The sequence below is a fragment of the Condylura cristata genome, unplaced genomic scaffold (genome assembly GCF_000260355.1).
Source record: "Condylura cristata isolate star-nosed mole 26May11 unplaced genomic scaffold, ConCri1.0 scaffold00013, whole genome shotgun sequence".
Taxonomy (NCBI): Eukaryota; Metazoa; Chordata; class Mammalia; order Eulipotyphla; family Talpidae; genus Condylura; species Condylura cristata.
The window spans coordinates 31,856,820-31,881,198 of record NW_004567114.1 but is presented as its reverse complement, the minus strand read 5'-3'; the positions used below and the strand labels follow the sequence as shown (position 1 = coordinate 31,881,198).

The 24,379-nt window shown below is 39.8% G+C and overlaps 1 protein-coding gene across 2 annotated transcripts in view; it reads left to right on the top strand.

Annotated features, from left to right (window-relative positions):
- DAAM1 (dishevelled associated activator of morphogenesis 1) overlaps nucleotides 1–17,609 on the top strand; it is a 154,463-nt gene extending 136,854 nt beyond the window's left edge. For both annotated transcript variants that reach the window (XM_004681825.2, XM_012724620.1), the window contains 7 exons: nucleotides 1,682–1,770; nucleotides 2,660–2,828; nucleotides 6,499–6,606; nucleotides 7,970–8,030; nucleotides 10,864–10,995; nucleotides 13,661–13,831; nucleotides 14,896–17,609. In XM_004681825.2, coding sequence (XP_004681882.1) covers nucleotides 1,682–1,770; nucleotides 2,660–2,828; nucleotides 6,499–6,606; nucleotides 7,970–8,030; nucleotides 10,864–10,995; nucleotides 13,661–13,831; nucleotides 14,896–15,105 — 940 coding nt within the window. In that variant the 3' untranslated portion in view covers nucleotides 15,106–17,609. The remainder of the gene's footprint in view (nucleotides 1–1,681; nucleotides 1,771–2,659; nucleotides 2,829–6,498; nucleotides 6,607–7,969; nucleotides 8,031–10,863; nucleotides 10,996–13,660; nucleotides 13,832–14,895) is intronic.
- Nucleotides 17,610–24,379: the final 6,770 nt, after the last annotated feature.

Genomic DNA, 24,379 nt, shown 5'->3' with positions numbered 1-24,379 from the left:
TATTAAATCGCGACACATGCAGACATCACTAATCAATCATGGCACTCTTCCACAGTGCTTGGCAAGATCTCTCGACCCTTTCTATAGAAAGCCCTGAGGTAGTCACTGCTCTGTAACTGAGTTTGGCATGTGAGCTGAATATGTTTGCCACCACAGACCTAGCACATTGAGATTCTACATTAGAGAAGAACCAGTGGTCCTGAAAACTTTAGTCAGCCCCAGGGCACAGAGCTTTTCTCCTGAGAGGGCAAAGGCCTACAAATGTATCTGAGGAGAACTTTCCTCTCATACTATTATTTATGTCATGACCAAACTTTTGTCATTGGTGTTTCATCTCAACATTTTGTATACTACTATGTAAAACAAGAGATGGGTTTGAAATTTTTAGAAGTATACACAGCTGGGCTGCAAGCAAACAACAGATGTTCACCTACAATAGCTGCCACTTCATAATTATCTGGATCTTTGCTTGCATCATCATACTTAAACTGATCAGCCCTGCCAGGAAGGCTTCTGGCAACAACTAATAGGAAAAAAGATGTGGAGAAGTTCAAGGTCACCTAATAGGAGAATCTGGGATGCATAGTCAGGTCTGTCTGATTATATGGTATAGATTTGGAGGAGGGGCAGATTGCTGTTCTAATGGACTGAAGTCTTTACCAGCAGTCAAGTTGTTAGCAGTGAATTCAGAAGACCTAGGCAAAGTGCCCTCCTCCCCCTCAGCAACACAGAACTGCTTAGTGTTGGTCAGAGGCCAGTGTGTATCCTTATTATGTATAGTACTAGTTGCTCCCTTGGAAGCCAGAGCTTGCCAGTCCTGCTAAGAATATAAAGAGACCTACCTCAGGGATTTGATGGAATATTACATAGCTGTCAAAAATGAAAGTATTTTGGGGATAAAGTGAGAAAGTAAAAGATATTGGATGGTATCACAAAAAAAAACAGGAAAAATACAATAGGAATAAAATTTGAACTTACTGAAAGAATTTAATGGTTATCATAGGGAATTGGGGAGGCAGCCAGATGGGGTATTGGCACAGACATTTTGGTAGCGGGTGAATGGAACGTGTACACATATGGAGGAGCAAAATGTAACTCCAAAATTAAATAAATACAAGAAAGAAAGGGAAGTAAGGAGGAAGTTTTTAGGATGAGTGAGTAGAGGGTGATATGAGGAAAAATTGATGTGAGGAGTGAAAGCTAGAGAAGTAGTTTAACTCTCCTCTACTGCCAAAAGTAAACTTTGTAGAAGGTTCAGAAGCATGGGCGAGATGTAAGAGACAGACCTGTAGCTATAGCACAAGAGGGAGTCTTTACAGTGCTGTTACTTTATCTCTCTTTTATATTCACAAGAACCAATGGGTCTTCCAAAAAGGGGAAAGGGCTTTAGGTAACAAGGGCCAACTCTTGTTTCTTGTAACAATTGCCTTATCTGATTGGAGCTAAGGATCCTGCCCACAGAGGCCCAAGTACCTCTTGTGGGTCAGAGGGAAATGGGATTCCCAGACAAAGTTGGCGGCATGCTCTGTACTCCTGTCTAGGACAGGATGTGTGTGTGTGTGTGTGTGTGTGTGTGTGTGTGTGTGTGTGTGTGTGTGTGTGTACTTCAAGTTACCACCATACTATTAGTGAATGCAGACAAGTTAGGTTAATATTCATTACTCCATGCTTGCTCTTACAGAATTAATCATTATCAGCAAAGACTACAATCACTGTACTTCAAAAAGAAGTTTGCAGAGCGTGTGGCAGAAGTGAAGCCTAAAGTAGAAGGTAAAGGAAAGTGCCTTGTATTGGAAATGATGTTTGTTTTAAGTGTTAATCATTTTCAAGTAACCATCCAAGTGCATATAGTGAACAGGGTCCCTTTGGTGTTTTTGCTTTTTTAACTTAAAAGCTTTCAGAGTTCTGATGGACAATGATTTAAGATCCATATCTGACTTACTTGCCTGAGCTCTTGAGTTCAATAGCATATCTCCTGAGCTCTGCTATAGGAGCTTTTGACAGCCTGGATATTGGTGTTGGTGAGGAATTTACTTCACCCCTATTAGCAGTAGCCCCGTGTGGTTAACTTTCTTGTAACAGGGCCTTACTAGATTTTAAGGAAAGCTATGTAAACTTTATTGTCTATTTACATGCTTTAATTTTAAAATATTACTCATATAGCATATTGTGAAGCTTTTCATTTTGTGGTATTTGAAATGTGAACAAGGCCATTCAAGAGTCACAGCCATAGAATGCAGGCTGAACAGGGGACTCAGCTGAAGTTCTGACCCTGGTGTTACCTGCAAGCTGTGACCAGTTTTTCTGTTGATAGAAGTGTTTGGTCATCCTGTCAACTTGTCACCCTAGACAAGAAAATTAACAAAGGAATGTGGGAACTGCAGCTGCTGTGCAGTGTGTCCTCCTTGCCTGTGGTTCATGACTCAGCCCGGAATAGGCTGCAGCAGACAGGGCTGAGCAGCGGTCTCTTGAACAGCTTCAGCTGGTTCTCCCTGCCCTCTTGCTTTTTGCTTCTAGTTTAGGTTTTTCAAAGTTGCTCCCCTCAATCTAACACCCAATCTTGTGTCTTCAGTATCTGCTGTGTCAGGATAGGTTTAGGATGGGTATCAACCAAGAATCTTGGTTGTAATTGTTGTGTTCTTATCTGTTTGTTTTGAAGCAATTCGTGCAGGCTCTGAAGAGGTTTTTAAGAGCGGTGCCCTGAAGCAGTTGCTGGAAGTGGTTTTGGCATTTGGAAATTACATGAACAAAGGCCAAAGAGGCAATGCTTATGGATTCAAGATATCCAGCCTCAACAAGATTGCTGACACAAAGTCCAGTATTGACAAGTAAGTCTGGGCTCTTCTGGCAGTGGAGGATCCCAGTGCTTCTCTCAGGGCTTACCATACCCCAGCTGCCGGGGCCTCGTGATGCTGCAGTCTCTGGTTCTCCATTGCCTCCCTCCGTCCCCTTTCCTTCTCTGGCACTGAGGCCTCTTACCTCACAACCTTGATTCTGCCAATTTCACCTTGGGCCACTATCCATCCATTGCAGTCCATGGGGATTTTGTTTTAGGGAAATATGTCATTAGAGTGTCTTACACTAAGGACAAGCTACTAATTGGAAGTGTCCCGTGAATGTTCACAAGTTGACCACACTTGGATAGCCAGCTTGCTAGAAGTCGCATCACAACCCTCCCTGCCAGGACCTTTCCACAGAGAATTGCCATCAGGGAAAAGAAAAAAACTGACAGCTGCAAAAGCTTGCCAGGGTTTGCTGCATACATTGGTAGTAGCAGCTATATGAGAAAATTAAGATGTATAAATGCATTTTGGTTCTTGGGAATTTAACTGCTCATCCTGAGACTCATTAAATGCCTCCAAGAAAGTGTGCAGCACTGTATTTTAAGCGAACAGATTCCTGTCTGAGACACTGAGGTGTGAAAGTGTGCTGGTTCCATTAACAGGTAGGGTCATTAGCCATATTAGCTCTGTTTCCCTGAGAGCTGTGTTTTCTAAGATTCTCACTCACTTCAAAGGAACTTGCACAATTATTTCTAAGGTCAGCTTCCCTGTGCCCAAATTCTTTTTAGAAATATGGGCTGTCTGCTCTAATTATCCTAACTAGTGAGGCTTTTCAATTTTATATTTTCCAGAGTTAGTGAAGTATATAGCCTTGTGGCAAGCCTGAGTCCATCCGGTAACAAATGGGCAATGTGTTAAATTCTAGGGCTGAGACTTATTATGTGCATTGTGTAGAAACAGATTAATGAAGGGCAGCTACTATGTTATGTCACTGCCACCTTATTTTTATTGTAAGCACTTGTCCCTTTTCAGAGCACTTTAACATTTCACTGTCACAACAGCTTGTGAAACTCACAGACCACAGGCTGTACCACCTGTTGTCAGATAAAGAAACCCAGGCAGGGCCAAGTGACTCAGTGAGCTTTCCCAAGGTCACAATAAGCAAGGTATTTGGCCTAGGTACTTAACGCCTATTCTATGGATTTTATCCACAGCTATGCTCCACCAAGGTGGACCTTATTTGGAGGATGTAGTGGGTTTATTTGCATATAAATAGCAAGTACCTTTGTGTGTATATGTGTGTGAAATTCTTTTAAACTTTTATTTTTTTATATCATGTTTCATTTTTGTTAATATTTGATTTCTCCCCTTAGATGTAGTTCCCGCAAATTTCCTATCACTGCATCACCCATGAATCATGGCTCTTCGCTCCTCTTCCCCTGCTGTATGCCTCAGATCTATAGTTAGCAGTCGCTTTTTTTCGTTTGTTAATATTCTTTTTTTTTTTTTAATTTATTTTTGTGTAGAAGAACTGGGATATAGGCCAGAGGTATGGGGTGGGACACTGGCTGGGGGGGGGGGGGGAGGGTGAGGAGGGTTATGAGAGGATTTACCAGAGACAGAGTGGGGAGCAAGAGTCCCTGAAATAATACTGCTAAGGGGAGTAGTGGTCGCCTTTTTTTTTTCTTTTAATCTGATATACATATATATCATTTTTTATAATAGTTTATTTTTACATCATTATGTGAGTAGTCACCTTTTTTTTTCCCCCTTCAAGGAATGTCTGATTTGAGTGGTCACCTTTTTAAAGGAAGGTTTTCACTTTAACTGGGCTTGTAGCTTGGAAAGGAAAGAAACCCTCAGTCAATTCCATTCTATTCTCTCTCTCACACACACACATACAACCTCATATATACTATGTGATAATCTGCTTATCTGAAGTTACTATGGAATTTACCTAATGTACAAGTCTTTTCAAAAGAGTAAATTTAAAATATTTCTGATCTCTTTTTTCTCTTCTTTCTGCCTATAAATATTTGGTTTCCAAAAGTAGCACCTGTGTCTTATAAACCATAGTGCCTAGTTATAAGCGATCACCCATTAAATCTTCTGTAGAATCTAATCAAACTACAAAAGTTGGATGGCACAAAGCAAGCATTCACTCCCTATGGAAGGCTTGTTTCTTGTCACAGCCAGGGAACAATCAAAAGTGTGGCTATTTTGTTGTTTTTCTTCCTTCAGGAATTTTTACTCATGAAAATGAGGTGTGATTTGGACAGCAAACAAAGGAGAAGCTCTGTGCTAATTTTACATCTTTCTATACTCATATTTATAGAGGAAATTAAAATTTTGGTGAAACAATGAAGAAAAACTGGCATTGGTTTTTCTTGTGGTGCTCGCTGGGGTTCCACTCCCCCATGATGCTCCGCAGGCAGCAGACATGTGGGTGGAAATGCCCAAACTGAAGGGGATGATGCAGGTGAACAAACACAAAAGGTTGCTTACAATAATTGGCCACTGTTTTATTTACCTGGGCAAATGTTTTCTAATAATTCAGAGCAAGGTAAAGGAAAATATTTTTAAAATGAGGCTAGTTGACTTGGAGGAATAGGGTTATGTTGACTTCAGTGGAGCTATAAGGGTAACTAGAAATGGTTCCATTGCTGTGAAAAAGAAAGTTGCTTGACAACTTTCACACTGTTTTACTATAACCGAAGATGGGTGGGACTAGTATGTGCTAGTGTTGTGAATTATAATTTTAGAGAAGCACATTGGTAGCCTCTTCATATTTCCAGTGGTTCTTGGTTCTTGCTGTATGTTAGAATTTTAAAAATACTCATGCCCCATTTCACTGAAACCACATGAGTCTGAAGTTGGCCCATGTGTCTGGAGTCCGGGTGACCGCGATGTGAGGGAGCCAGAGACTGCCACTGCTCCGCCCAGGAGAGAGTGTTATCAGCGCCTCTCTTCTCAAGGCGGGTCATTTGGGGTTCAGCCCTGTCACCACTCATGAGGGAGCTCAGTTTTTGTCATTAGGAGCTGAAGTGTTGCTATAATTAGCAAGTGGCTTCTCAGCTTCAAGGAATTCAAGGTGCAGGCCTAGCTCAGTTCCAGGCCTGGCCATGACTTAGGGGCCATTCTATCTATCTGACTACTCTTCACTGCAACAGCAGAACATGGTCAGATGGAAGAGAAAAAGCTATTATAGAGTTGGAAGAAACCTTAAATGAGAATTGTCTATAATTGTCAGCAGTGAGTTGCTGTGCTGAAATTTTAAACTTAAAAGTAGCTACCCTCATTAGTGGATCCAGAAGCTCTCACTCCCTGCCCCACCCACCCTTCCTGGTAGGTATTACAGGCACACCTCATCTCCTGGTGGAGGCAGGGGAAGGTGTGTCCCCCATGGCATCAGTGCAGGTTCCCTTCCATTGCCCATCACATTACCTAGACTTTGAAGGGTGCTCCTTATGGGCCAGAGAATTCTTATCCTTTGCCCTTCCTTTTATTAGAAGACATATGCTTCCTTCTGACATATATTTATATAAACCTCATGTAGGCTATCCCTTTTATCCCCATCTCTTGAGAATCCCTGCCTTACAGGAATCTCTAAGTTCTGGAATGAATACAGTCAGATATTATTAAGAGTTCAACTACTTATATGTACGGATCATATACAGGAATGAACCATGATTAATACTCTTTTCCTTTGTTGTAGGAACATCACACTTTTGCACTATCTCATAACTATTGTGGAAAGTAAATACCCCAAGGTTCTCAGTCTACATGAAGAATTGCAGGACATTCCTCAAGCAGCAAAAGTAAAGTAAGTACTTATGGTGAATTGCTTCCACTTTTTAATATCACTAGGAGTAAGCTTTAGCCATTAAGACAGTCAGCATTGCATGAAGAGGGCCCTTCTGTTTTCCCCTGAATAGTGTATGAAGTAACAGTTGAGTCATATCCAAATAACTGAAATGTCTTCCACAGTTTTGAATATGTATTTGTTCTAGCTCCCTTGAAATACCCCTGCATACAGTATTTAACTTCCATAAAACCTAATTTTCTGAGTTATTAAGCGTATAGGAAAGGAATGTGGTTTCACGAGGGCTTTTAAAAGGCAGTTCTATTAAAATACAGGTCAGAACAGCCTTAGTTAAATGAGGGTACGTGGCTAGGCGAATAGAAGACCTAGACCAAGGGCGTTGCTAGTCACTCTCCCATGTGCACGTACTCCCAGAAACCCAGGCAACCTTTTAATGGAAAGCAGTCTTTATGCAAATAGGAAACTAAAAATAAAGTGGCAGGTTGCCAAACTTTCACCACAAACTTCACACCACTTTTTAGAGACTGAGAAGCAGGCAGTTTTCCTGGCTGTTTTTCCCTCCTCCCTTCTGCACCCTCTCCTCCATTACAAAACATATTTAAACAGCATATTTTTACAGTGAATTTGAAAAATATGATGACCAAGCTAATTCCTTCCCTGTGGTAGAATTTGGTAGAAATGTACTGTATGAGACACAGAATGTAAATGTCATGTAAATGATATGTTGGTGAATTTGTTTCTGTGTGAATTATCTGGGAGGATTAAGTTGTAATTGCTAATATTTAAGAGCTGTCAAATAGAAATTATTATAGGAGAAGTCCAGAAACCCTCCATTACAAAAAAAAAGAAGGCAGTTAACCCAAAAGTTGCACTAACAACTTTAAGAAAAACCATTATTAATGGAAATGTAAGCCATCACCTTGTAATATTCTTACTACCAGAGCCATAGTGAATAGCAGTCATCAGTTTTGAAGTGCACACAGTGAACATGTTTGTGGAAAAGCCATTTCTTTCATGAGTTCAAAGGGAGCAGCATATGGAAAGAAAAGCATGGCTGTATTTACTAATTTGCTCCAGTAATATTTTTGTGAGATTGAAACATAAATTTTTTTGAGAAGATGAGAGATAGTTCTATTTTTAACTAATGGAACATAGCTGCTGGCTGTGGAAAACAAAACACGTAATTCCATAACTAAATTCTATAGGTTTGAAATGTTGTCTTCTTGAGAGATCTGAACACTGAGGGAACTTTAAAAATTTAAAATAACTAGTGCGGTCTACCAAGGCTGAAATTTTAAACCCATTATATACTTACAACATGTTAAGTCCCATGTTGGTCACTAAAATGTTGCTCTTACAACAGCATGACTGAGCTGGACAAAGAAATGAGTACTTTGAGAAGTGGCCTGAAAGCTGTGGAGATGGTGAGTACTCGCGGCTTCTTCTGACACCTGGTCTCGTCACTGGCTCGAGTGCCTGTGATTCCCCACAAGAGTGGTTGTCCTGGCATGTGGGATAAGCATTTATTCATTAGAAAACAAGAAGGGTAGTAATACGGCAGCTGTGTTCAGCCTGGCAACTGGAGTGCCAGCAGCAGGGTGCCATGGGGCGACCGGCTGGAACAGGGAGCTGGACAGCTGATCCAGACTTCTAGTTTCCTTCCTGAGAGATGGGACTTGATTTTGGGCTAGGATAATCCTGATGGACCCTCTCAGTGTTCTCATCTTACTAATAAACATCTACTCCCAGTAGAGGAGCATACCTTAATGTTTCAAATCAGTACTTTGGGAGAGTATTTATGGGAGCAGACACTGGGGTGTACAGTCAGTTCTCCAGGCACGGAGCCACAGGATTCAGAATCTTGCCCTGAGCTATTGTGGTGGCCAAGAACACTCCAGCAAGCAGCCACATCGGCTCTATCCAGCATGACCAGGTGAGCACAGTGAAGACCAGGATACTGTGAGGAGAGGATGGGTTTAGGTTAAGTCAAGATTGTGGGGACAAGTAATAAGCATTGGAGAAAACTTTTCTTTTGTAAAAACAAATTTTGAGTATGGCTCAAAAGAATGATGGGATGAACCTGGGTACGCAGGAGGGAAGTGGGTCCAGGACTGTATGCAAAGACTGCAGGTCAACCCTGGATAGGTGGCAGCAACAGGACCATGTGAGTGCAGCACCACATGGCAACCATATAGATGCTCCCTTCTGTGAGGAGCAGGCTGGGGGCTGAGAAACCTCTCCCAAAAGAGGCGCTGGTTTGGCACGTGGAAAGGAGGCTGATTCAGTCTCCTCTTAGGGAGATGCCCCTCCCTTAAGTATCTTTGAAGTTATCAGTAATATTATGAGTACCTTCCTTTTTTAGTTGCAAAACTACCATAGAAAATTGTTAGTTCCATTAAAGATGCACTGCTTATAAAAATGAAAGGGGCCATTGTCTAATCTTTTTAGTTTTTAATAAATTATTAGGAGCACATAAGGTTTTTTTGTTTGTTTTTGGGTTTTTTTTGGCAGGGGGAGGAGTGTTTTTTTTTTTAAGAACAGGAAATAAACTAGTTGTATGAACCCTGTTTCTCCTAGCCTTGGAGCACATGGGGTCATCTCCCCTGGCTTTCAGAGGCCAAACTGGACCAGGGGAGTTTGGGACAAAGCTTGTTTTGTGAGCTTCACTCTCTTGCCATTCTACCCTGTGGAAGGTTTTCTTTCTGGAGACCAGCTTGGCAGTCATGACAACTCTAAGGCCTGATAATGGACACACTGACCCTTGCATCTGAGCTAGTTTCAGAGCAAGGCATGGCACGGAGGGCAGGACGGGTGCCAGGGAAGTTTCGAGCTGTGGGTTTATCACAGGCAGTTTTGCTAAAATCTCCCCAGCCCTTGAATCTCCTACACTGCAGCACACCCTTCATAGAAAAGGTCTAGGAAAGCCTCTTCCCCCTCCCTCTGACAGCTGAAATCTCAAAATGTAGCATTGGAAGAAAATAATGGGAGGCTGACCTTGGCCTGTCCCAGGGTTTATGTCTCCTGCTGTGTTTGATACAAATTGATGATAACTGTTTGAAGGTATCAAAGATGGTATCCCTCTGAAACTAAACATTATTGATGTACTTTAAAATTGTTTTATAGCTCCCTCCCACCCCCACCCCTCACAGACAGTTTTCAACACCTCCCAACCACCACACAGACACACACTCCAGTCCAAAGTACTATAATCCCTGCAATTTCTTGCAATCACAGCAAGCTTCACGATTTATGAAAAATCTAATTTTGATTTTTCACTTGATTCTCATGGTTATATGAATATTGTCCTTATTTTACAAGTGAAGAGACTGAGGCCCAGGCCACTTGGGTGAGGGCCAAATCTGTGGTGGAGCTGAATCAGGTCTCAGCAGCCATGACCTGCACACCTGCTTGTTAGGACCTCTGATAACTCAGGTGCAAAGGGAAATAGATCCAGATTTTAAGTCAGTTGGCACACAACATAGTTGTTCCTGAGATGCCAGACAAGCAGACCTGGGTTCAAGTTCTGGCTTTTTCCCTTATCAGCTATTAAATTTGAGCAAAGATTTTTTTGATCTCCACTGACCCTCAATTCATAGGTCTGCACAACTGTATCTGCACAAAGTGTTGTGAGATAAAATAGGAAAACACATCTGGAAATGATTGAAATTACATTTGTGTCACCTGTGTATCACAGTGATTAATGTAAGGGGTTCTGGATAATTAACAAGAAACTGATGCTTCCTACATGCCTGTTCACAAAAACCAAATAGTATAGACAAGAAGAAAAACAGGGGATAGTTATGGTGTCAGATGCTACAATAGAAATTCAACTGACACAGATACCTCAGTAGAAGAAGTGGAATGGACAGAGAAGAAAAGGTGGGAAAACCAAGGGACCAGAATTCTGAGCCTAGAATATCAGTAACTTGTCTTGCTTTCAGTCACACACCCTTTGAATCCAGTTTGCTCCCCATTATGTCTTTACCTTCTATTAATTGTATCCACATTCTAACCTGCTTTCTAAAATCAGCATAAGAAATCATTGAGATGGTGCTGTGATTCTTGGTTAAACTGAGGTGTGTGCACATGCAGGCATGGTGGGCAGAAAGCAGGGGAGCTGGAATATCGCAAATTCTTTAAGAGCAGGTTTTGACATGTTTGCCATCTGATTTATTAAATTTGAGGCATTTGCAAAATGAGACGAGGTATGTCTGCATTTGGAGCCTGTGTTGACATTACCCATTTCCTGTGTTTAAGGAGCTGGAATATCAGAAGACTCAGCCCCCACAGGCCGGAGATAAGTTTGTGTCCGTTGTCAGCCAGTTCATCACAGTAGCCAGCTTCAGCTTCTCTGATGTTGAAGATCTTCTAGCAGAAGCTAAAGACCTGGTAAAATTCCCCTTGCAGAGTGTTGTTGGGCAGGGCTGGTACTTGCAGAAATTATACTCCTAAGTATGTTTTCATTTGTAGCACTGTGATCAGTTGAAACACACCCATTTGGTCTAGCTGGTCTTTGTTGCCTTGAAGAATCGAGTGTTGTAAAACCAGCAAACATTTTAATAGTTTCATTTCAATTGATACCTCTGAAAGTCAGAAGAGTAGATTATGAAATGTAGAGGCAGGATGATATGTGAGGTCTGGTGCCACCACCACGTGTGCCTCAGGACCTATAAGTAATTGTGTTTGCCTGAGACAGGCTTAGGACAATAGGTACTCCCTCTTAAAGTCTCTGGGAGAACTTACTCAATTGGACACTTAATTCACAGCCTCGTTGCAGAAGACATAGCTTTTGAATGTGACATTTCTTTTTTTTTTAATAATTTTTACCACTTCAAAATTGTTTTCCTTTAAAGAAAAGGACCTTTAAATATTCCCTCCCCTGTCTGTCTTGTTATTTATTCTTCCATACACATACACATTTATATACATGTACATGCACACATTTTCTTCATTGTTTACTCTCCACCCTATTGAGTTCTTTCATAGTGGCCACCTCTCAATTGGCACAGCACTCTTTAACTTGAATCTTTCCTTCAAAGCTTTATTAATGGATTTGTGGGCACCTGTGCAGTTATATATAGAGAGAGATGGTTGTTATGTAAGTGTTCACGTAACTGGTTCAAGTTCAGAAGTAGGCTGTATTAAGTTAGATACATTGGCTAATCTCAACATTAAACCCCATCTCTAATACTATTAAATAAATGGGAAAGATAGTATAAGTTCAAATGACTGCTTTAGAGCCCAGCCTCTGAGAGCACATGATTGAAATCAGTCAGCTGATGTTGCAGCCTCCACTGGGGAAGCCCGTCATGTCCTATATACACCTCACTCTTGGGGTATCTACAGCCAGGCATGGTACCTACTTTATCAAGGGCTCAAGTGTTTCATAAGAATCAATAGTTTTGGATAGTTAATTTTTGGTGTTAACACATACACATGTACACATGTACACAAAACCTTAAATTTCTTTTTTTTTTTTTTTTTAGTGTGGGAACTTCAGTCTGAGATTAGTTCTCTTCAGATTTCTAAGACTAAAATATACATGACTTCATCATCACTAGAATTCCTAGATAAAAAGATCATTCAGAATGGCTTGAAGTGCATGAACTTTAATGTTTTTGAAACACAGTTGAGAACTGTCTATGTCTCTGTTGTTCATACCAGAACTTTTAGGAATTAGCTGATGAAACCACTCGGCAAGCAAGTGCGCAGTGTGTAGTGTGTGAAGAATGTTGTGCTTCTCCCTACAGAGCTCTGGTTCCTGATAGAATATGTCCAAATAAGTAAAACATTCAGAATGACTCATCAGTGAAGGGAAAGATGATGAAAGAACATTTTTATTACAAACTTAAGGATAGGAAATAGTAATTAGAAAATGCCATATATATTTTATACTTGTCTATACACACATGTAATTTAAATCGAATATTTTATTTCAGAATAAGTATTGAAAGTATTTCCTTCAGGTAGACTAGTATTACTGAAATAACAGAAAATCTTAAAAATATAGTAAAAGCAAGTAACACAAGAAAAACCAAAACCCTTAGAAAGTGTTTTAATTAGGATGGGTACTGTATAAATACTTCATATAGTAAATAAAAAAAAAATTAAAGAGCTGGAAAATTTAACTAGTTAATCAGGCATAGGAATAAGAAATCATTTGACTCTGAAGCTAATAACACCATCCTTAGTAACTTAGAGTAACACCATTAGATCTTTATTTAAAAAAATACCTTAACAAATGATTTTCTTGTCATTAAACATTATTTAACAGTCCGAATAGTGCTAAGACCCCTGAAAGAATATAATCTTAAATTGTAAAGATGACCACCAGAAGAAATGAAAAATTGAAAGACTAGAAATAATATTGTTATTATGTGTAGTAATCATATGTAAATCAAATAAATTTTGATTTTTTTTAAATGTTCTCAATACTTAGTATTTTAGCAATTTTAAGAGATTCACATTGAAAGTTCTAAAATGAAGGATTTAGAGTAAAATTATACTGTCATTTATGAATTTGGGTTACATTCATGATTTTATAATTAGTGTTTTCTGATTCCTAACAATGCTGAGCATTGTTTATAATTAGGAAAAACAGCTCAGAAGCAATGGATCCCATTTGCTTTTTGATATTAACCATATGGCACCAGTAAATGATACTAAACTACTTCAAAGAAAAGTTGAAAGTACAAGTTTCCCTGGCCCTGCTGAGTTTGCTATTAGTTTTATGTCTTGAGTGTTCTGCCCTACAATTTTTGGCTTTCTTGTTTTTTACTACTGTTTAGTTAGTAAAAAAAAAAAAAAAGTCACAGGAAGTAATCATAGATGTTGTACTGAAACGAAGTGGAGAAGAAGAAATGGTTTCAAAAGGTAAGGAGTGTTCAACGTTTGACTTTAGAAACAGTGGAGACATGGAGAAACAGTGTGAAACATAAACACAAGCACACAGAACACCAAGGAAGTTACACTCGATTCAGGTTGTACTTTAGTCCTTCTAAAGAGATTATTTGATCATGAAACTGAACTGAACTTCTTAAAACCTTTTTTCCAGTTCACTAAAGCAGTGAAACACTTTGGGGAGGAGGCTGGTAAAATACAGCCAGATGAGTTCTTTGGCATTTTTGATCAGTTTCTTCAAGCTGTATCAGAAGCCAAACAAGAGAATGAAAACATGAGAAAGAGGAAGGAGGAGGAAGAGCGCCGGGCTCGCATGGAAGCTCAGGTAAGAGGATGAATAATCAGCAAGCTCCGCCTGCTGAAGATGTTGGCTGCAGCCACTTGGTTTTGAAACTGATCTGCTGGCAAGAAGGACACCGAAGTATTCGCGAAAATGCCTCTGGGAGTTTTCTTTTTTTTTGGGCAATTTGGCAGTCTCTATCCAAAGTCTAAAAAATAATCTTCACATCCTTTGATCTGGAATTCCATTTCTTTAGAAATTATTCTAAAGACATTCATAAATGAGAACAGAGGTCTGTATAATAAACCCCCAACTTGGAGACAGCCTCAATGTTTATCAACACGGCACAGTACTAAATGATGTAATAGCCATTGAGTCCTTAGAAGTCACATCTTCAAGGAGTATTTAATGTTGCAAGAAGTTTACAAAACAATTTCTACATGAAATCTTTTTTTTTTGTAAAATAAATATTAATATAAAAGTTAATAGTGGTGGGATATACCCCTTCAGAGTTTCACTATGGTTATCTCTTGGCAATAGAAGTAGGATGATAATCCCTCCCCTTTGCTCATCTGAATTACCTAAATTTTCTATAATATATGCATGTTATTTGGCTGTTAATAGTAACTTCTCTGTGGAAAGTTCCAGGCATCCACAGAAGGTACAAGTGTAAACCTTTGATTTAAGGAGAATGGTCTCATGACCATTTAATCTTTTTTTACCATTTTGTTTTTTTCCACAGCACAAACACTAAAATCTTTCTCTACCATAAAAGAAACCAACATTTGGGGTTTATTTAATAGTGAGAACTTTCTTGTTGCATAATAGAAATGCCAATGATCTTGATCACTCTTTTAACTAGTGGTTTACTGCTTAACTAATCAATGAGTGTCCAGTCACAAAGCAGTGGTGATTTTTCTTTGTTGTCCATTGCTTCTACAATGAGCCCTCATGTTCTGGTACCTTCACTTGTGACTCATGGGGGTGAGCAGCTAGTGATGGACTTGGCTTGTTGTGACCAAAGCAAGTATGGCTACAATACACAGAATTCATCCCTATTGAAATAAAACATTTGAGACTTCCCTCAAAATGTTGCTTTTTATTTGCAGCTTAAAGAACAGCGTGAAAGGGAACGTAAAATGAGAAAAGCAAAAGAGAACAGTGAAGAAGGTGGGGAGTTTGATGACCTGGTTTCAGCTTTACGCTCAGGAGAAGTGTTTGACAAAGACCTCTCTAAACTGAAGCGGAATCGCAAGCGCATTACCAACCAGATGACGGACAGCAGCCGAGAGAGACCCGTCACAAAACTGAATTTCTAATCTCCTTTGAATCCTTTTTTAGAAAGCTCATTTAGCAGCCCTTTGAAGGGACTAGAACTTTTCATTACACTGCCTTGCAGTTTGAACAGTGGCAATTTCTTCTTTCACCTGTGTGTGAGTGTGTGAATGTGTGTTTTTGTAAATGTATGTGTATATATATATTAAAGATGTATATAGAAGTCTGAATGTTGTCTGGAGACCTATATGTATGATCCCCCCCACCCCAATAGTCTATGTTAACACATGTGCTCAGAGGCCCTTTGTGTATGCATTCATATTGAGTGTGACTCACCTTCCCCTGAACACCAAGACTGTTCAGAAGCACAATACTATCTCCTGAAAGAGATGACACAGACATTCCCTAGATTAAAAGAAAAACAAAAGCAAAAAAAAAAAAAAAAAAAGCTTGAGAAATATTTTATGGTTTCCAAGCTTGTTATGCATTGAAATTATTTTCATTGGTGAAACTGGTACTGGAAAAATATAGATTTAAAATAGTTTTTAATGGTTGACGATATGACGCTGGTGCATCATATCAGTAATGGATAGAGGACCAGCTTAGCATTTCTGACGTTGGTGTGGGGATGCATCTATAAATGTTTATTGAGAACATCTTGCACACAATCTGAACTATGTAGAGTATTGATCAGAATTCTTTTCTATATGTAAGACTTAAACATCATTTTTTCCCCCCTAATTTCATTGAGTACTCAGCCAAGCGCTCTTGATGATTTCTTTACATTGCTTTTGGAAAGAACACTATTTATCTAAGTACATTCGATGCTCTTGTTGAAGAACAAGATTGCCAGAATACATTTGTTGTTCTAAGAATATAGATGTATAAATTATAAAAATGAAATTTCCCACCTAAGACTTAACAGGAGGAGTCATCTGATGGGATATACATTATTAAAAAAAAAATTATGGGGTGCCTTTTTTTTTTTTGTATTTTGTATTTTCTTTTTTGTAGGACAAGCTGCATCTTCTGTAAATATTGGTCTGGACTAAAGGACAATTAGTGAATGCACAAATATCAACACCACCAACAGAGATGCCACAATCTATTTATCTCTAGCTATGTTTGAAGTGGTTTGCTGTTTATATGTTGTCATTTTAAATTGTATGTCAGTAAAGCTACCTGTAAAATTTCAGTCCAAAAGATGAAACTCTCAGGGAGAAATGAATAAAAACAATGAACATTAGAAAATAAAATATAAAAGCTTACCATTAACCTACCAACTCTTAATATCCTTAAATTATATGATATATGAAGAGGACTGTTACTTTTTTTTTTTTTTTACTTTATTTATTTGTAGTGGGGGAGGAGAGTGAGTTTTTTTCTTTTCTTTCCATCAGTCCTATTGTGGTTGGGTTTCCTGTGGAGAGAGTAGTTTGTCCTATTGCACTAGAACATTATTTACACACGAAATTGAGTTTTTCAGTCAATTAGCAAATATTTATTAGGCACCTGCTATGTGCCAGGCGTAGTAGGTCTACAATGGTAAGCAAGACAGAATCCCTGCCCCCGAGGAATTTTCATTCTAGTGGGGAGATGAAGGGGTGAACAGAATATCAAGGCATGCACTGTACACGAATTGTGCTATTTAAAAATAATTTGTATAAACTATAAAGCTTAGCACAGGTGGCCAGGTCTCTGTGCTATGTGAAAGCTGTGAAGTAGTGCTCTAAGAGTTGTCAAGAGCTGTGGTTTTACATTTTTCCCCTCATTGCAAACTTAGTGACTTTCTACACAGTATGTGGAAGTAAATGACCAGCCAACAGAAGTCATCGATACCCAGCAGAGGCTGTGCTCGCCCTGCCCCTATCACCCAGGTCTGCAAAGCCACCATGAGAGGTGCAGATGGAGACTTTGGAGTCTTTCCTCAGAAGTCTTAGAGATGAGGAGTGGGATATGCTGATGGATTTGTCTATTCCGTACTTAACTAAAGTGCCTCTGTATATTCTTTTCTATTGATAGCAAGAGAAATTGGTCTGGCTCAGTTTTGGAACTGTAGTTTGAAAATGGCTTTATTTTCCAGTTTAAGGAATGGACAGACAGACGGAGAGGCACATGAAGGAGCAAGTTTGTGTGGCATGACCCTCTTGCCCTTTGTAAGCATCCTCATTCTGACACGGCCCTCCTGTGGGCCTCCCTCGCCATTTCCATCTTTTGGTTTCTTTCCCCAGAAGCTGTGTGCAGGTAATTCCATGTGCCATTGTTAAAGAAAACCTACTTTTTAGATTGGTGCTGGTGTAAGTAGCCACTTTTCTCTCTTGGGTGTGTATTTTGAAGTTTTTTGTTTGTTTTTATAAATTAATGCCAAAAAGAAAAAGCATTATAATTTGTAAACTTAATTATATGTCTTGTATCTTACTAGCTTAGTAGTTGGAACCACTTAGTCTTTAGGTGCAAGACTGTCGTTATAGTACTGAGGAAAAAATGTTGTATGTGTTAGGAGACTACATTTTTTTTAATAGCAATATGCAATAAAGAGATGAATTCATTGGGTGTTTGTATTTTCTTTCCATGAATTATTAAAACAGCAAACTTGCTTGTTCATCCCATCATTAAATTTAAACATTGCAAGTTGTTTACTCAGTCGGAGCTTTAGGCCCTTTTTCTCATGTATATGTACTGGACCATGAGGGGGATATATTAATAGTTTTCTTTGAAGCAGCATTCATCATGTCCACAGACTACCACATGCACCCTCTTTCTGTGACCTTTCCATGTGTTCTGTAGTTTCACTGCAGTGCTACTCATGAAATCCTTCCATAGGGAGTAGGAAAGCTCTAGCTTCTAGATTCAAAACCTCTTTCATTTTAGAGCATGTGTTTTTTAAAAAAATAACATGATTTTGGTGAGCAAGGGGCATGTTCACAAAGAATGTGTTTTACAAATATCTGAACATTTGAGCTTCCTGGGGCCCCTCATGGCTAGCTTCCCTCAACCCAGTTTGAAGCCATGCTGGAAGCAGATCATGACAGCAGTTGACAGGACCCAGGCACGTCACACATTAAACCTGATCTTTGGGATGGATTTATGACCTTCATGTAATTTGCTAACTATCTGGTTTGTCATGTAGGCACTTCATACTGCCTGGCATCCAAAGGCTACTTTGTTCTGAGACAGGCGTTCAGACAAAAGAGACCTTTCATATGTTAGACATATTTTATAACCCATCTCACTAGCCAGGGGACTGCTGACTGTCACATTGGAGAGTGGAGCTACAGACAGAACAACCTAGAGCCTCCTTTGACTTAGTGCATTGGCAGAAGTAGGAAAAAGTGAAACTTTTCCTTATTCACTTTTAGGCCTTAGGTTCCGCCACAGAATCACCCCTGGGGAAATGTGCCGCTGTCAGTGGGTGACAGTATTTGACCCCAGCATTTTGCCTCTTTCTGGAAACTAACATGGATTTATGTGAAGCAAAAGATAATTTTACTGAACTTGTTGGGCCCACTCATTTAAGTTACTGAGTTCTGGAAAGAATTTTCTGGCTTGCTTTTTTTTTTTTTTTTTTAAATAACATCACCTATTTCCCATCAAGTAGAAAATAAGAACTTCCAGTGCTCAGCTGCTAACTCACACCATTCACTCACTCCATTAATACTGGCTACAAGATCCACTGGACCATGTGTAGAGTGACTTAAAGTTGGAATCATGGGGCTTTTGCATTGGGGTTTATTATAGACCATTATTTGATTATATCAGGCACTCATTTTCTGTGTGATCTATAGATTGTTTTAATTCTCTATCTTCATTTCCATTATGAATTTGGAAACTACTAAAGTCTGAAAGTCTGTTGAGTTCCAAATTAAAGGGATGACTTAAAACCTAATTATAAAGGCTTTAACTTAACATGGAAAAAGTTTGGAGCTCCTGGAGGAAGGGGTTCCTTTTTATAAGGATTTTAGTGTTTTCCACAGCAAAGACCCAGCAGAATAGCTTGTTATCTATCATGTGGGGAAAACATCAGCTCTAACCTTTGGTCTCCTCCCTGCCTGGCCATTGTGTGCTGCCATCAACCCCGGTATCCATGGCATCAAACAAACAACATGAGCACAGGATTGCACACCAGGGGCTTTGGACAAAGGAGAGCCTTGATTTTTATCAAAGCTCTGTATGTGTCTGTTTTTCATGAGAAAGAGAGGTTCCTAAGTGTTATCTTTCTGTCATTTAAATACAGCATTTGTTCTCTGCTGCTTTACCAATGGTTTCTTTGACTGGGAGGAGGAAGAAAGGAAATTTATGTCCTGATCCCCATTTCATATACGGCTGTTTTGGTTATGTGGGGACATTTCTGCGGGAACGAAATTGCAGCCGCCTGCACTGGTGAGCATCTCTTGTGCTTGTCCTCACCCCCTACACCCCCACCTGCAAAGTAGACACTCCCATATTGGGTCAGGTTTGGGGGCTACCCCACTCTGGGGGAAGGGAAGGCCTGCCTAGTAAAGAGATGATTGTGGTGCTGAGGGATGTCTCAGGAAGGCAGGTGTGGGTGAGAGAAGGAGTGCTTCTTAGCTGCTTTAAAAAGCACCTAGTATGCACCAATGAGTTAAACTTCCTCTGAGGCATTTTCCCATGATTTGACTCCCCCAGTTTAGATGTGGTTAGCGCTCTAAAAACCATTTCAGTATGGTATCTTCTCACTCTTCCTTAGACTTCCATTCAGAACACCAAACTTTGAGACTACAGTCTGGTCTCTAAACGGGTTAACTCCGGCTAAGATGAACTGTCTGTTCTTTCATTGGGGGCCCAAAATAAAAGGAAGGGGTTTATGTAAGCAAGTCATGCTTAGTTCAGATTATAAACCTCTAGGATTTCCAGGCTGCTGACATGAGCAACTGAAAGTTGACAGCCACTAGTAATTCTCTTTAAAAAACCTTTTTGCAGAAGGCAGTCCTTTCCTGCCCTGAATGAGATATTAGACCCTGCGATGCAACAGCTACTTCAGGAATTGTTTTGATGACAGGTAAGTTCACACTGGATGCTTGGCCTCTCCATGTCTCCTGGGGCACTGCTAGAAGTGGGCTTGTGCAGGGCCTGCCTCACTGGGGTGGCTGCTCAAGGATGAATGCAAGGGGGAAAGGAATCCTCAACAGCAGGATTGGGGAAACTATGGTTCTTGGACAAATGGCATTGACTTCCCGTCACTAGCACATGGCCAAGGTGACCCTGATCAATCCTGACACTGCTCCCTGTCGACAGAAGACTACTCCCAGTTCTCTTGCTCCCATTTGTGAGCAACATCCTAGGTCCTAAATACCCTAAATTCCACTTTGCTCTGTTGCCCTCAGATGTGAGCTGTGACTCAAGACACCTTTACTTGTGGAAGTTAAGCAAATTAATTCTAAGATTTCCCATTGCAGGATGCCACAGAGGCATCTCTGACAGCTCCAGCCCCTGGGTGCTGAGGCATCACTGCAACCAGTTTACTAACGGTTGAAAAATCTCTTTTGACTGCACTGTTTATCAACTACATCGCAACTAAAAAATAGCACAGGTGGAGGGGGGCTGTCCCATCCAGTAGTGTATGACTCTGTCCCAGGAAGTGAAGTACATTTTGACCACTCAGTGTTGCCCAGTGCCTTCTCTGCAAAATGACTGTTCAGCTCCAACACTCTACATTTACCTGTTGGTCTGAGCATTTCACTGTAGGCCAGAGCACTCCTGCTTCATCCTGTGATCAATATGCATTCCCAAATTCCTACTTTTCCCAGTGGTTTATAATTTATATACTTATTTTTGTACTCAAGTTGTTCCAGATGTGACCCAGGAAGCCCTTCGGCTTGTTGCTCTGTCCATGTTTTATGTTCCATGTTTAAAGCCTTTCGTAACTTTCTGATACAACAGAAGTTCCCAAATTTATCTTCTGCTACCCTGTCCTAGTCTAGTGAGGAATAGGATAAGAGAGATTAATTTTTCTTGATGACCTTTGCACAAAGTGAGGAAATGTATGTATGTCCATACACATGTGCACAAACATATGTGGCATAAACAGGTATGCACATACACGAGGCACAGAAATGGCTTCTCAGCAATATCCAAATTTAGATCCAACCCCATGAATTCCTCCCTTGCCTTCCTCCTGCTGTATTTAAAGTCTCATTTTCCAACAGTGAAAATCCCAAGTCCAGCCACATTCACACATTTACTCATTTTCTCAGACTATTATTGAGTCTTCTTTGAGCAAAGAGTCTTTTTTAATTATTACAAAAGTTTATTTTTACATCGTTTTGCACATTTCTTTTTTCCATTTCGATTGTAGTCCCCGCGGGTTTCCCATCACCAAATCACCCGTGTGCCACCACCATAGTCTCGCGCATTTCCCCCCCTTCCCCCCCACCGTTTTTGATCCCATTCCCCACTCCACCCCCACAAAATGTCTCTGGTATATGGTTGTTCATTATTTTTGTTATTTTCTCTCCTGGTCCATTATACTCCTGCTATGAGTGAAACGAAACCATCCAGTATTTTTCTTTCTCTTTCTGGCTTATCTCACTAAGCATGATCTTTTCCAGCTCCATCCAAGTTGCTGCAAAAGACATGTGTTTCTCTTTTTTGGTTGCTGAGTAATATTCCATTGTATATATGTACCACATCTTTTTTATCCAGTCATCTACTTTTGGGCATTTGGGCTGCTTCCATGTTTTTCCAATTGTAAATAAAGCAGCAATAAACATGGGGGTACAAGTATCTTTTTCAATCAGTGTTTTTGTGTCTTTTGGATAGATACCTAGGAGTGGGATTGCTGGGTCGTAGGGAAGCTCCATGTTTAGCAGCTTGAGGAACCTCCATCCAGTTTTCCATAGTGGTTGTACTAGTTTGCATTCCCACCAGCAGTGCAGGAGAGTTCCTTTTTCTCCACATCCTCACCAACAATTGTTGTTGCTAGTTGTTTGAAGATGTGCCATTCTCACTGGGGTGAGGTGGTATCTCATTGTGGTTTTAATTTGCATCTCCCTTATTACGAGTGATGTTGAACATTTTTTCATATGCCTGTTGGCCATCTGCATTTCCTCTTTGGAGAAGTGTCTTTTTAGCTCTACTGCCCATTTTTTGATGGGGTTGTTTACTTTATTTTTGTTGAGTTTCGTCAGTTCTCCGTATATTTTTGTGATCAGTCCTTTATCGCTACTTTTGTGTGAGAAAATGTTTTCCCAATTAGTGATCTTTCTGTTTGTTTTTAGTAATGTCTCTTTTGCTGTACAGAATGATCAAAGAGGCTTTTAAGAATTTCAAAATTGCTTCTTACCTAACACACAAAAACTTACCCAGTAGAAAATACAGAATTAATACTTCTCACTTGGACTTGACCTATCACATTTCATTCTGTTCCAGATTAATATCATCAAAAACTGTTCATAAATTACATGAACTGGTCCTTTTTTTTTTAAATACCCCTTCAATATAATCTACAGGAATAATTTCAGATATACTTAAATTTTCTTTTGTATCTATATCTTTCAGTTTTAGTTTTGTATAGGTTTGTCCCCTTCAAATTCATATTGACTTAATTGTATTTTTTTAATATGTGGACAACTAACATACATCTCAAGTCAACATCATAGGTAGAGGCATATTCAGAGAAGTGTCCTTCTCTCCAGGAACCTATAACTCTACCCCCTCCTCCCTTCACCCCCCCCCCACATACACACTGCCTTATGGATAGCCAAGTTCACTGTTTTCTGGTTGAGCTCTCCTTTGTTTCTCTTATCATGATAGATATGTGTATATTTATACTTATTTTTATTTCTTTTTTGCACAAAAGTTAAAAACTATATAAATTCTTGTGCAGTAAATATTTTATATGTAATATCTGATAAGTCATCCTAAATCAACCCATACAGTTCTGCAACCTGAAAGCAAAATTCATCTGAATACATTTAGAAACCTAATTGGCTTTACTTAGCAATTCATGAACTAGCAGCATTTCATCTAACAAGAGAAAGGTTCCCCACTGGCTGTACAAAATAGAAAGCTTCTATAACCAGAGAGAGGGTGTGGAACAAGAAAAGAAAGATGATGTCACACAAAGTTCCCTTCCTTAAGGAAGATAACCTCACTAGTGCTGACCAGGAAATCACAGACTGATTGCTTTCAAATTCCACTTAGGCTAGGTTTTACAATAAGGTAGGGTTGGCATAAACAACTCCATTATGGACCTATTATTTCTCTTTTAAACAGCTCATGCTCTTTTTGACAACTGCATAGTACTCTAGTATATAGAAATAGCATAGTTTATTCAAATTATCTCTAGTATTTTCCAGTCAGATTTGGCATCAGAATGAATAACTGTGTGCAGCTCTATTTGTTACTGTTGGAGGTATATTCCCAGGATAAATTCCTGAAAGTGGGATCACTGGGTCAAAGAGTAGATCCATAGGTCATATTGGTAAATTCCATTCATAGGGTCATCTTGCTTTTCCATTAACAATGTGTAAGTAGGTCGATGAATTCAGTCAGTTCTCACAAACCCCACTCCTTCACCCTGATAAACACCATCATCTCTTTTCCGGATCATGGCAATGGCCTAACTAGTGCCTTTGCTTTGGCCACCCCCTCCCCACGTACACGTAACCTTTTTGCAACACAACAGCTCAAGAGATGCTTTCAAAGTGTATGTAAAAATCTCACCCTTCTGCTTAAATTTTCCAGAGGCTTCCTAGCTCACTTAGAAGTAAATGTGACAGCCCCCAATAATCTGGACACCAGCCCAGCATTGTCACCCCTCTGACCTCATCCCCACTACTTTCCCTCCTTCAGAGGTTGCTGGCATCCCCTTCCTCCTTAAACACAACACATCAGAGCCACATCAGAGCCCTGAACTTCTCTTTCCTTCAGCAGAAACACACTTCCTTAGCTATCACATCACTTTCTCTGTCATCTCCTCCAGTTCTTTCTTGTAATGTAACTTTCTCAGTAATAACTTCCTTGCCTCACAGGGTACAGTGGCAACCCCCACTCAAACTCACACCCATCCCTATTCTCTATTTTCCTTCATAACACTTAACATCATGTATTTTGCACACCTTTTATCTATTGTTTCCTGAGCTGACCATACCCTTAAAATCAGAGCTCCATGAGTAAGAGATGTTTGTTTTGTTCACTGAAGATTCCCAGCAACTAGAACAAGGTCCAACATGCTGGAGGCTCTCAGTAAATGTTTGTTAAATTGAATGAATGACTTCACTATGTCACTCTGATTTTTGTTAGCTCAAACATGCAAACATATAGAGGTGATATGAATAATACAATCCATGAGGTTGA